General features: G+C 51.8%; 1 protein-coding gene across 2 annotated transcripts in view; it reads right to left on the reverse strand.

The window, feature by feature from the left end:
- Nucleotides 1-5439: 5439 nt before the first annotated feature.
- Nucleotides 5440-12617, reverse strand: part of ZFAND3 (zinc finger AN1-type containing 3) — a 206571-nt gene continuing 199393 nt past the window's right edge. For both annotated transcript variants that reach the window (XM_084754014.1, XM_084754015.1), the window contains one exon: nucleotides 5440-7392. In XM_084754014.1, coding sequence (XP_084610140.1) covers nucleotides 7238-7392 — 155 coding nt within the window. In that variant the 3' untranslated portion in view covers nucleotides 5440-7237. The remainder of the gene's footprint in view (nucleotides 7393-12617) is intronic.

Here is a 12617-nt window from a genome sequence, read left to right on the forward strand (position 1 = left end):
TCACTGTAGGGGACAGGTAGGGGCCACTAGGAGGCTGTGAGGTTTTGGGGGGTGTACCCTACATCAGGATTTGTTGCTCGAAGCTCAGAAGGCAGCCTGGAGACCTCTGGAGGAGGAGCCAGACTTGAGGGCACAGCAGGTACTTAGGGAGATCCGCAGGGATGTCGCAGTGGTCCAGTTCCCATTGAGATAAGGATCTCACTGCCTCAGGTTACACCTAACTAGATGAGGTCACAGCCGCCTCCACGTGCTAGCAGACAGAGAGCTCCAGTTTGCAGGAAATGATTACAGTGCCTTGTCATGTTTCCACTTGGACCCAGTTTTGTTTCTCTGTAGGAGTGCAAACTACTGCTGTAGCCAGTCAGGCAAAGCATCCGTGTTGTTTCTGAAAGTTGACATCACCCTTACAGCTCATCCATATCAGCAGAGGCAAAAAGCAGGTGAGTCGATGTCCCATGTCCCCACTAGTTTCACGACCTCACCAGAGCTGAGGAGAGCCCACCCGAGGCAGGCCAGGCTGGGGATGCCGAGAAGGGATGTTTAAGCAGGCAAGAGAGGTGCCCGGGCGGAGCCAGGCCATCATCCATCACCTGAAACATCTCTTGCTATGGGAACATTCACATACCTCTGAATGGAGCCTTTAGCTGAGTACCATGTACCATGCATTGGGACATGGAACTTGCACGTGGTTGGCTCCCCCACAGGCTCCTATATTTGAATGTTTAATTCCCAGTTGGTGGACTGTTTAAGGAGGACTGGGAGGTGCGGCCTTGTTGAAGGTGTGTCACTGGGGATGCCAGACCCAGTCTCACCCTCTCTGCCTACGGACTAGGATGTATGCTCTCAGCTCCATGCTTCCCTCCATGGTGGACATGGACCTCTGAAAGTCTTAATTAAGCAAGCTCCCAGCTAAAAGCTCTTTTGTACGTTGCCTTTGTTACGGTGTCTGTGCATGGCACACAACAGTAACTGCGACGGAGTCTGGTATAGGTTCCAGTGTACTGCCCTGATGGACCCGACCACGCTACTTTTTTGGACTTTGGGTTAAAAAAGGAGCTGATTGCTGGTAAGTGGGGCTTAAACGGGACATCCTAGTAGGAGCGTGGAAGATAGTGATGCTGAGGGCAGTGTGGATGGTCGAGGCCCAGTGGAGGGGACCAACATTAGCAGCTGGGCTAGAGACCAAGACACTTTGGCAGAGTGGGGTTGCCTTTTGCCCTTGTCCTAAAAATCTGCTTGAGGCTGCAGTGAAGAATTTTGGACTAATGTCACTGGCAGAGGAGATTCAAGACATCCTAGTACTGTGTCATGTGGTTATTAGAAGTTACTCTCAGCCGGGCATAGTGGCGCACGCCTTTAATCTCAGCACTCGGGACGCAGAGGCAGGCAGATCTCTGTGAGTTCGAGGCCAGGCTGGTCTACAAAGAGAGTCCAGGACAGCCAGGGTTGTTACACAGAGAAACCCCGTCTTGAAAAACCAAAATAAATTTTAAAAGTTACTCTCATGTAGATCTACAAAGAAAATGAGCAGGACAAAAGATAAAAATGTAGTTTGACAAACACGTCATGACTCTGAGGTCATGCAGTATTTCTTTCTCTCTGTGCCTGGCTTATTTCACTTAACATTACATACCCCAGGATCATCCATGCTGCCACAGGGACAGGACTTCAGCCTTTTAAAGGGAGGACTAGCACGCCATCACGCATGGAAACATACTCCCTGGGCATTAATCTGTAGATGGGCACTGGTTGGTGTCTGGGCTGTTGTGAGCATGGGCATGCAGGGGTCATTGCTGGGGGATTGCTCATCACAGGTCGGCCTGCAGTGTGCTTTCTGCTCTCGCAATGGCTGTACCAGCTGATGCTCCCTCCAGCTGTTTAAAGCTCCACTCCCTCTAACAGCCCTCTAACAGGTGAGCTCGTGCATTATTGTAGTTTTGTTTCCAGCATTTTCTCACCTGTTGGCCCTTCTACAACTTCTGAGAACCATGTAGTCAGATAGCACATTTTAACGGACACAAATAAATGGTCCATATCTACGGGGTACATGTGCCATTGTTCTCAACGTAGGTGCACTGGGGCAAACGGTGCTATTCCTATGAGCTGAGCTCCTCATACCTTTCAGCAGGCAACTCTGCCAACACCTTGCCGTGCTCTGCAGCTCACCTTAGTGGCTGTCCTTTACTACACATATCCTGCTTGTCATATACGGTCAGAGTTGACCGTAACTCTGAAATATACTCCTTTTCTTCTGACTTCAGTTCTTCACCAAAGTGAGGGGTAAAAGTCTTGGTCTGTGCCAGTGAAGAGCTAGCTGCATTTCTGTGCACCATCCTTTCTTTGGTGGCAGCATTAATATCTGAATGTGGTCTGTGCTGAGCAGGACCAGCTTCTCTCAGCCATGCTTGCTGGTGCATGTCCTGCAGGACCTCTGTCTGAGCCACAGTCTCTCCTGCATGCTGGCTTCAGAATGGCCAGCCCTGACATCCTCAGAACACTGATCTCAATGTTAAAAGGGACAATGTGGAAGGGCCGGCAGCTAGCCCTTACCCGCATGCAGGAGGCCTGGGCTCCAATCCCAACTCCATATACTGACACTAACCCACTCTTCCTGTGTGGACACCGTTGATGCCTCCCTGTGGCTGCTGACGTATGGGGAACATTACACTTTTATTTCTGCCTGGACGCCCTCTACATCCCTACAAAGGGTTCTAGTTAGCCCACAGCCCTGCAACTTACTTCCCCTTAAAAAAAAAAAAGTAATTGTCTTACCACTATCCTAGCATGTTGAGGCTGCCAACTTCATGCCTGGGTCTAGGCGGACGAGGCAGTAGGGGAGCAACCTGGACCATTCCTGCTACTTCTCTGTTCTGTGTTACCCAAGCAAGCCACCTGCCTCTGTGCCCTCCCCCAGCAGCTGGTACCCCAGGTGTGTGCGCACGCCAGCTATGAGTGCCCAGGGCAGGCTGACTCCATCCTCTGAAAGGATGTGTTCTAAAAGCAGGACATCTCCATGACATTTCCTAGCCACCCACAACAGTGCTAGTCCATGTACCTACTTGAGTCATCCCACTGTTTCCTGTGTGGGGTAAGCTGCTAGCAAAGGGGGTTGCCTTTCCTTCACAGCAACCATGCTCCGCATCCCCCGCATTGAGAAGTCCTGTGAACCAAGACCAATAGTTCCAATAGTTTGGGTCCAATAGTTTTTTTCTCAGGTTATCACAGGGCCTGAGGTTCATCAAACTTAAGTCCCCTTCAGGAAAACAGTAAAGGGGGCTCGAAGGATCAGTGTGTACACAAGACCTGGGTTCAATCCTTAGAATAAAAAAATGAGAAAAAAAAATAGAAGTATAAAATTAACCGAATTCAAAGGTGAATGAGGAATGAAGGTGTAACTCACAAATTACAGTGTTTAAACCCTAATATGGAAACAGGAAAACACTGAATACAGGAAGGGCACATGGGCTTCCATGTGTGTGCAATGCTGCCGTGCCCTCCCCATGACAGTTCTGACTTCTGGTGTGGCCAGGCTCAGCTCAGAAACTAACACTTGTGAGCCACTGCTAAGCCATGTGTTCAGACGGCTGAGGGCAGGCTTCTCTTGTCCCTGACCACTCTTTTCAGTGGGACTGTGGAGTGGCAGTCACTGGGCAGCAGGCATCCTGACCAGCATGGACTCGGCTGAGCCCTGGCTTGTGGCTCTCCTTTCCAAGGCTTGCCCCAGCCCTTCCTGAGGGCCCCAGGGTCCTGCTTCTGGTTTTGGTCAGAGCTCTTTTGGAAGATGGAGGTGTCAGGAGCATTACAACACATACCACCATAAAACAAAAACAACAATTCCTGGGGCAGTGGCCACACCAACACCAAAGTCAGTTACCAGTTCCATCTGCACACCTGGGTGACTTAACACCGGGTGGGCAAGTCTCTGTAAAGAGCCAGCTTGTCAGCCCTGCTCATACAGGCCTGAGTTGTGAGGCTGGTGACCCAAATGTCCTGCCATGGGTGGCTGCCACATACCTCAAACTAACCTTTGTATGTACCTAAATGTATAGGGAAAGAAAGGGGGGGGGCTGGTATCAATTATGTGCCAGGAGGGACCTTTAGCTCTTGGTCACACAAGCTGGCCAAGAAGGCAGGAGAGCACGATGGCCTCCCCTCCCCTCCTAGGCCTGGCTTCTTCACTGGGGCTTCTGCTGCACCTCCTGCAGGTCTCTACTGTGCATCTTCTGCATTGCAGAGCATCAGGTGTTTGCTCTCTCAAGCCTGGGTATGAGCTGCTGGCTCTGGGCAGAGGCCCCTAAATCGCACCACAGCACCAGCACCAGCATCTGCCCACAGCAGAGTCGCTGCATGGGGCAGTGGGGGAGGAATTAACTTTTCTGGGTTTTTTTGTTTGTTTGTTTTTGGTTTTCTGATGATGTTTTTGAGACAGGGTCTCTCTGTGTAGCTTTGGCTGTCCTGGAACACTCTTTATAGACCAGGCTGGCCTCAAACTCACAGCAATCCGCCTGCCTCTGCCTCCCAAGTGCTGGGATTACAGGTGTGCCCCATATATTCCACATATATTTCAGGGTCTGAGACCTTCCACAGACCCTTGGACTGGAAGATAAAATAAGTGCCAACCCTTCGCATTCCAGGTCAGGGCTGCAGGACTAGGACTCCTCTCTGACTGCTCCTCCCCCGTGGAGGTACCGCTACCTGCCTGAGGGCGGAGACGAGGGAAGAACCTTTCAGCACTGCAGACTCTGCTGAGCTTGGAGGGGCGGAGGTAGGATGGATGGGTGGTGGGGAGGCTTCTCCAAGCTCCCCAGGCTTTCCCTGTGGCTATCATAGAGCCTCTCTGTCCTGGCTTGGCCACACCCCTGCCTTTGTTGCTGCATACAAAGGCTTGTTTCCTGCCCTGGGCCAAGCCACTCTGAACTTTTTCTTTGCCTCTGTCAACTGTGGGGTGGTAGGTAGGTGCCATTCCTTTGCCTGACACAATTTCAGTACTCAGGAAGCTGAGTCAGGAGGATTGCTCAGAAGTTTGAGGGCAGCACAGGCTACATGGTAAGAGCCTGTTTTTGTTTGGTTGGGTTTTTTGTTTGTTTGTTTGTTTTTTTTTTAAGAGGAGGAGAAGGTGAGAAAATTTCAAAACCTGGTGAGTGTACCCTGCATGCCAGAGCCACATGCTCATGCCCCTGGAGGGAGCGGGCAGCACTTGTGCTACCAGCCCCCACCCAGACACCCAACCCACCCATACCTGGGGTCCTCAGAGGTGGCCCCAGAGACACACCACCCCCTGCCATGCCTGCACTAGAGGCTCCAGACAGGAACAGCTGCTGGGCCTGGACACTTACTGGGCAAATCCCCTAAGTACCAGGTATGCAGAGCACGAGGCCGAGCGTGCTCCTCTCCTGGCCATCGGGGCCCTAGGAAAACCGCCGAAATAGACAATCCAAATGTCTGTACGATTGGTTTAATTTTTTTTTTCAGCAGGAGAAAAAAAAAAAAGAATAAAGTTACAAGATTCTTTAATATTTTCACAATGTTAAACTAAAACTGAGCTCTAGGCTATGTGTGTAAGTCAATCTAGGACACAAAGGGTTAAATAAGATTTCCTCTTTAAAGATACAAGAATTTCAGCTTCCCTTACATTTAACAAACTTCACAGAACAGATACTGCAGGGAACAAGCCCTTCCTCCCTGACCCAGCTTTCCAGCAGCAGTGAACCTGGCTGCGGTCCCTGGGTGCATGGTCCCAGCACCCCCTCCCAGTGCTGAGGGACCTGAGGGGCTTAAGAAGGGCACGTGGCGCCTCACTGAGGATGGCCATGTGGTGGCCAGAGGGCTGTGGCTTAACGACAGTGGTAAACGCTAGGCAGACCTGGCTCCTGTGCCCTGGAGTGAGGCGCTGGTCTGGGTCCTGAAGCAAGAATTAAGGCTGGAGATTCTGCACTGGGTCCCATCTGGCAGGGTGCAGAGTGGGTGCAGGGTGGGAAGAACATGATTCCTAGTCAGTGTTTTGGATCAAGACACTGTACTTGCAGATCCACTGCTCATCTGGAGAGCAGACCTTGCTTAACTGCACAAAGGAAAGTTGTTGGGCTAAACCGTTCATCAGCAGCCAGGCGTGGACAGCCCCATGCCAAGCCACAGGCCGAGACAGATGGCACGTGTGTGGCACTTATACCTGATCCAGGCTTTCAAGGGAATCCTAGAGTCCACTTCGTCTGCCCACCTGACTCCTAACGGTGTCTCACCAGCCCCACATACCTGCTCCACCCAGGCCCAGGCTGAGCGCTGCCTCCCACCACTCAACATCCCCTCCCTGAGCCTACCCTGAGGTGGGTGGCCTGGCTGTTCTCAGACTATGGCTGCATAGAAGCAAATGGAGGCTCCTGCCAGGAAGGGCGGAGGCAGAAGCTTCCCCAGCACATCCACTGATTCTTGTGGCCATAAAACATCTTTTTTAAACTCCAAATACAGAAATCTGGGTGCCAAGGCCTGGGTGCAGGCCTCAGCTGCAGGGCTGCCCTTCGCAGGCTGCAGCCAGAGCCAGTGGGTCACAACCACGGATCCTGTGCAGAAAAGGTGGGGCTCATGTGTGGACTAATCTTGAGTGGATCTAATTTTCAGAGTGAAGTTGTCTCTCTCCTTGTGTGATGAGTTTCCCCGTAACAGGTATAATGCTTCCTCATTACAATCTGTCCCCACCCCCCACTTCCAGCGCTAAGGGAGAGTGAGGCCACCGCCTAGCCCAGCCATACGGCCAGTCTCAGCAGCTTCCTGTGGCCAAGGCACGCGTAGCCATCAGGTCCTGCTGGGACCAAGCAAAAGTGAAGAGGTGACAGGCCGAACATGTGAGAGTCTCTGTCAAAGCCGCCCGCACGGGCTGAGGCCTGTGCCGCCTCTACAGACTCATTCTGGTCTGGACACTTTCCGCTTAAGGCTTTTTATAAGTTTGACTCCAGCAGTGACAGGTATGTGTTGTTTTAAATCCACTAGCCATGCTCAAAAAAAATATTCTTCATGTTTTAATTTTATACAATGGCTAGCAGGCACCTTAGTAACCAGCCAGAAATCAATTTCATCCACCATCAACCCCTAAACTACAGTACCAGGATGGCTGGCTAAAGAAAGGAAATGGCCGGCTGTAGTCTGACGCGTGCCCAGTACAAGGTGTCTGGCTGACTTTGTCCTAAATAAGGCTAACATTAGTGAACTAAGAACAGCGTCGTGTGGTGGCCGTGCCTGGCCTTCAAGAGCACCCCTCCCCAATGCGCTGGCAGGAGCGCCCCACTTTCCGGTCCAGTTTCACCATTTTCATGATGGCTTCCTCGCGGCCGCGGCCCATGTGGTCGAATGTACAGTCGTGTTGCTCAGGGAGGCGATGTAACATACAGAACACATAGCCTGCAGGTGGGGAAGAAGAAGAGATAGATCATTGGAGGGGGGGAGGGGCTCACTGGTACCACAAGAAAGGGGCACATGGCAGGGGACACGCCCTGTACAATGAGATCTGCAGCTCTTACGCTGGGAAATGTGCAGGCTCTGGCCTTGCCCCAAAGCAGCAGATGAGGAGGGACTCCAGGGTCAGGAGAGCGGTTTGCACCACGCCAGCTCAGAAGCCCTGGAGCCACAAGCGAATGGGGCTCCTTCCAGCCCTGCAAGAGGTGACCCACACAGGGGAGGAAGAACTGTGGGGGGAGACTGACACGGCTGTGATGTCATCTGCTCTGACTCCCCGAGAGGGCAGAGATGAGGGTTCCCTCTCAGGGCTCCCACCTGGGCTGCCTTCCAAGTTGTGGAGGCAGCTGTAGGACCGAGGCAGACACTGGTCTGGCACATAAGAGGAAGCCCAAAGATGGAGGAGCCTGCAGAGCAGGGGACGTGCAGGTGGACAGGGATGCTCTGGGGGAAATGAAGAGACTGTAGGAGTCACGACCTCAGCTCGCAGAATAAAGGAGAACTCAGCATATGGAGGTCACCTGCTCCCTCCCAGCTCCCCAGTGAACCCCTAAGAAGGCTGAGAGGTGTGTGCAAAGAGGACCAACTGCTGGAGCCAAGTGCTCCCTCCACCTTCATCCTTACTCATACCTCCCAGACCTGTGGATCCAGTAGACAGGAGGATCCTTGATGGATCCAAATATGTTCCTAACCTGCTGGCCCTGTGTCTGCAGCAACTCACAGTGGCATTCCTGCCAGACTGCTCTCCTTTAAGCTCAGTCCAGAAACAAGCAGGTCTCCCTTCCTCTGCAGCTATACAACAACAGAAGCAGAAGACCAAGTGGCCGGAGAGGACAAGGCCCTGGAGGTGGAGGCAACAGAGGATTCAACAGCCCAAGGTTTTACGATTAACTTCACCCAGATGATGTCGGAGGGAGGCAGGGTCTTAGAAGACACAGGTGCCACTCACCCTCCCGGCAGCCGCTTGCTTAGGCTGTGTGTTAGAGCAGGTGCACACGGCTGGGGGTGGAGGGACACAACCTGGGTCAGCCATTGTTCGAGAGTCACATTGTTAACTGCTTCCCAGGGAGAGCAGGGCAATATGTTTGACTCTAAATTGAGACTGGGTTTAAGGAAAAGAACAGAGATGAAATTTTTTGTCTCTCGAGAAGCTGAGCTCCCACTTGGTCGAAAAGCAAAGTTAAGATTAATGAGCTTGTATGTTACACTTACTGATAAGTTCATTACTCCCAGATATTGGGTCCTTGTCTGTCTCCTGAAGAGTTCTGCAGCAGAGGCCCATAAGCCTTGGTGCACACCCCCATCTGACAAGCTAAACCATCTTCCAGGAGCAAAGCCCCCACCTGTGGGGCCGAGACTGCTGCCAGGCTGGGGCACCAAGCCCTGGCATCAGTTTTATTCATACAGCACCCACAGAGGATGCTGGGGGGTTGGGTGGGGTGCCTCTCTCCTGGGCTGGTGGAGCTGCTCAGTTTAGCTCAGACCGTAGTCAGAGCAGATTGAGAGTTCCCCTGTTACCCTTGACCGCCTCCTACAGGCGGCTCCCTTCCTCCAGCAAGGGAGACACATTGGCAGCCCCTGTCCACTAGGATTCTTAGATCCAAGAAGCTCCACTCATGGCTCAAGCCCCACACACCTGTCAGATGCAGCCAGATGCCTGGCTCAGCTCTGCAGGATGAAAACTTAGCAGCAGCTGCGCTTCAAGCACCACAAAGAAGGCAGCAGGTAACGCACAGGAAGGGCTTGGGAGAGGCGTGGCAATGTCTCCAGGGCCACAATGAGGTTGGGTTATTAGACATACAGATTACACTCAAGTCCTGTCATGATCCCTCTCAGGTTGTGACTTGTCCCCAGTGCTGAGCAGGCAGCAGGCACAGGCCAGCGACTGAATGCTGGTGTGAGGAGTGCATCCTGTGCTGTGGCTAGGTGCTGACGGCGAGTAACTAGCAGGCAGAATTTCATTTTTTAAAACCAAAGAAAATGGAAAGTTTAATACAAAAGGAAGGAAGGAAGGAAGGAAGGAAGGAAGGAAGGAAGGAAGGAAGGAAGGAAGGAAGGAAGGAAGGAAGGAAGGAAGGAAGGAAGGAAGGACAGAAGATGATGCCCAGGCAGAGCAGCTGGAATAGTAAACCTTTACCTGCCCTTCTTGAAAACACAGACCTGTTTCCAGAGGCAACCGCAGGGTCGTGAACTCTGCACTACTCTGGAGGTGGACGGTCTTGAGTGACAGACAGGAGGGCGTGAGGTCACTGCCTCTCTAAGCCACTCATCAGAAACCAAAAGGCAATGTGGGAGGCCTGCAAGTTCTAGGGAGTCTCCAAAACAGGGAGGGCAAAACAGTTTTGGATCCTTTCTTGAAAAGGCCCAAGAAAGTGGCACCAGGAAGGGATGGAAACATACGCCACAGATCAGCGATGTCACTGCTGCTGCTACTCCCAGGGTGCGCCACAGTTCTTTTCCTCCCAGCTTCGGGGAGCTCCACTCTCCTTACATGGCCCCTTGCTCAGCACCCATTTTGAAAGCAACTTCAATGTGCTGGCTTAGAATGCTCACCCCAGAAAAGAGAGGGAAGTTCAGACACACATGTACCATCCCTACAACCTTGGATGTGGCTGGACAGTCTCCAGAGGGGGCTGAGAAAACCTCTTCAACTCAGCAGGCAATACTAAGAAGATGCCTGCAACTGTGGGCAGCATGAGAGGAAAGTAAGAATCAGAGGCTTGGGGCCTATTACAGAAATTTCCATCCAGAAAGATGCATGGAGGAGAGAGACAGCAGAGGTCACCAGCTGACTTAGCCTGAACACACAAATGGGAGGAGATGAGGGCTGGAGCGATAGCCCAGTGGTTAAAAGCACATACAACTTTTCCAAAAGGACACGGATTTGTTTCCCAGCACCAACATGGCAGTTTACAACTGTCCATAGTCCCAGTTCCAAGGCATCTGATGCCCCCTTCTCACCTCCATAAGTACCAGGCACACATGTGGTGTGCATATACATGCAAGCAAAATACGTATAATTTTTTTTAAGTGAAAGTCAGAGCCAGTGGAAGCCCAGTGGAGGTCTGACACATCTGGATTCAGACACAGAACACATGGCTCCAACCAGCCACATGCTACAGATGTGAAACCGATGTTCCATTACTGATGTGTAGAAATGCCATCTGGTAGTAAGCTGGCTTCCACTCTCGCTCTACGGCCTTTAGCACACACATTTAGTTCAGGTGCTCTCAGCCATAGCTGACGCTCACAGGAGGCCATGTTCTGAGCCTAGACAGTGGGAGCATGCACAGGTGCCACAGTAGGCAAGCAGGCCTTGATGTAAGCATCTCTGAAGCAGCAGCAGCAGCACTCCCTGCTTTGCTCCTGCACAAAGGCTGACAACAATCACTGCCCAAGGGGCACTGGTGACTGTCACCCAGAGTCAGAACAAGGTAGCCACCCCACAGTTCCCTTCTCTCAATGTCCCTGCCACTGACCACTGGGAAGACCACTACAGGAGGGACAGGGCAGCACCTCTCTCCCGCCCTAGGATCTGAATAGGGGGTCAGTGCCTTCTTTTTCTGTGAAATATCGAGGGCAACAAGATGACAGCAAACCTCATTCTCCTTAGCATTCGCATTTAACCCACTCATGGCAGGTGCTGACTGGCTGCACTGTAGAGTAAAGTGCACCATTTAAAGTTGGCCAAATCAGGCAACTCTGGCCTCTCGGGTTTTAGTGGATTAGACACTTGCTTTCCTGAAGATCTACCGCTTGGAAGGCCCCACATGCTGTTTCATTAAAGACTGAGACAGGACAAGGCTCAGCCCAGCCGCTCCGTGTTTCCATCTCACTTTTACACTTCCTGCTCATCTGAATTTCAAACTGTTGACGGTTCAAGCAGTAGGAACACTGACTGACAAGCCTGAGGACCGAGCCGGTGTACAGCAGAAGGCAGAGTCATGCTCACTAGCTCCCGGCCCTGCTGGGTCCGAACTGTGGTCAGGCTCAGTCCAGGTCTGAGTTAAGTCAGCTTTACAAGGGCACCAGCAGGCGGACCCTATGCAGAACCCCTTAAAGCTTCCTGAGGGCCACCTCCAAATCACAGTGCTGCGAGGGTCAAATATGACATCTAAAGTCATTTTAGTCATTTTAAAGTCAATTTAAAGTCATTTTAAATTAACAGAGCTGAGGATGTAGCTCCCACTACCACCCCTCATAGCATAAAACCAAGCAAGATGGCACATTCCTGTAATTCCGGAAACTAGGAAGCTTTAAGAAGATCAGAAGTTCAAGGTCATCCTTAGCCAAAGAGTAAGTAGAAGACACCACCCTGGGCTATATGAGACCTGTCTCAAAACAAAACAAAATAAATGTCCTTGACTTCTGTATCTAAAATGACCAGGAAGCCCCTTGGAAAAACAAACCCCATTTCTCCAGGAAGGAAGTCTCATTTGTAAGGGCACATTAGGAACAGCAAGTGGTGCAGCAACGCTTGTTGGAAAGCATTAGCCACTTACACTCCCATCGGGAGAAGCGCCTAGATTACACCACATCCGCTGACTCAATGCCCAAGGCAGAATCTGTAGATGAAATGTATTCAAGGACCTCAATGCATTCACTGCGTCAGACCCTGGCCCCAGAGAGCAGCGGCAGGTGTGGAGGGAACGGACGGCATCTGCTTTGCATTCTCCTCCATCCCTGGCTTCGCACGGTAGAGGGAAAGTCAATACTCAGGAACCAGAAGTGGAGCCCAGCTCAGTAGGCCAGGCCTGTGCTCTGCTGCAGAAGAAAAGCACTGGGTGGTCAGAGGTCAGCTGCCCCAGGTCCGGCACCAGAGCCACAGTGGATCACCCAGCAGGCCTCCTTGGTCCATCTTCAGATGGGAAGGTGGAGCTGCAATTTAGAAAAGCTGACAGCTCCTTAGGAAGTCACGTAAGATGCTGAACCAACGAGGAGGCTCTAACGCAGGAGCACTCAACTGCTTTGCTCCAAATCAAACACTGAAACATACAGATGCTATGTGGGCAACAAAAAGCAGCTGGAGGAAGAGGTGACAGGAGCCTGAACTGCAAACAGGCGCACGCACTGGTGGGTGGGAACCTCCCCAGCAGATTCACCTCAGGCTTGACAACAGCGAACAATGAAAATGAAATGTGTCCAGACCAGCTGGGTGAGCATTCATTTCA

Source organism: Acomys minous (assembly GCF_964271855.1).
Source record: "Acomys minous genome assembly, chromosome: 13".
NCBI classification, from domain to species: Eukaryota; Metazoa; Chordata; class Mammalia; order Rodentia; family Muridae; genus Acomys; species Acomys minous.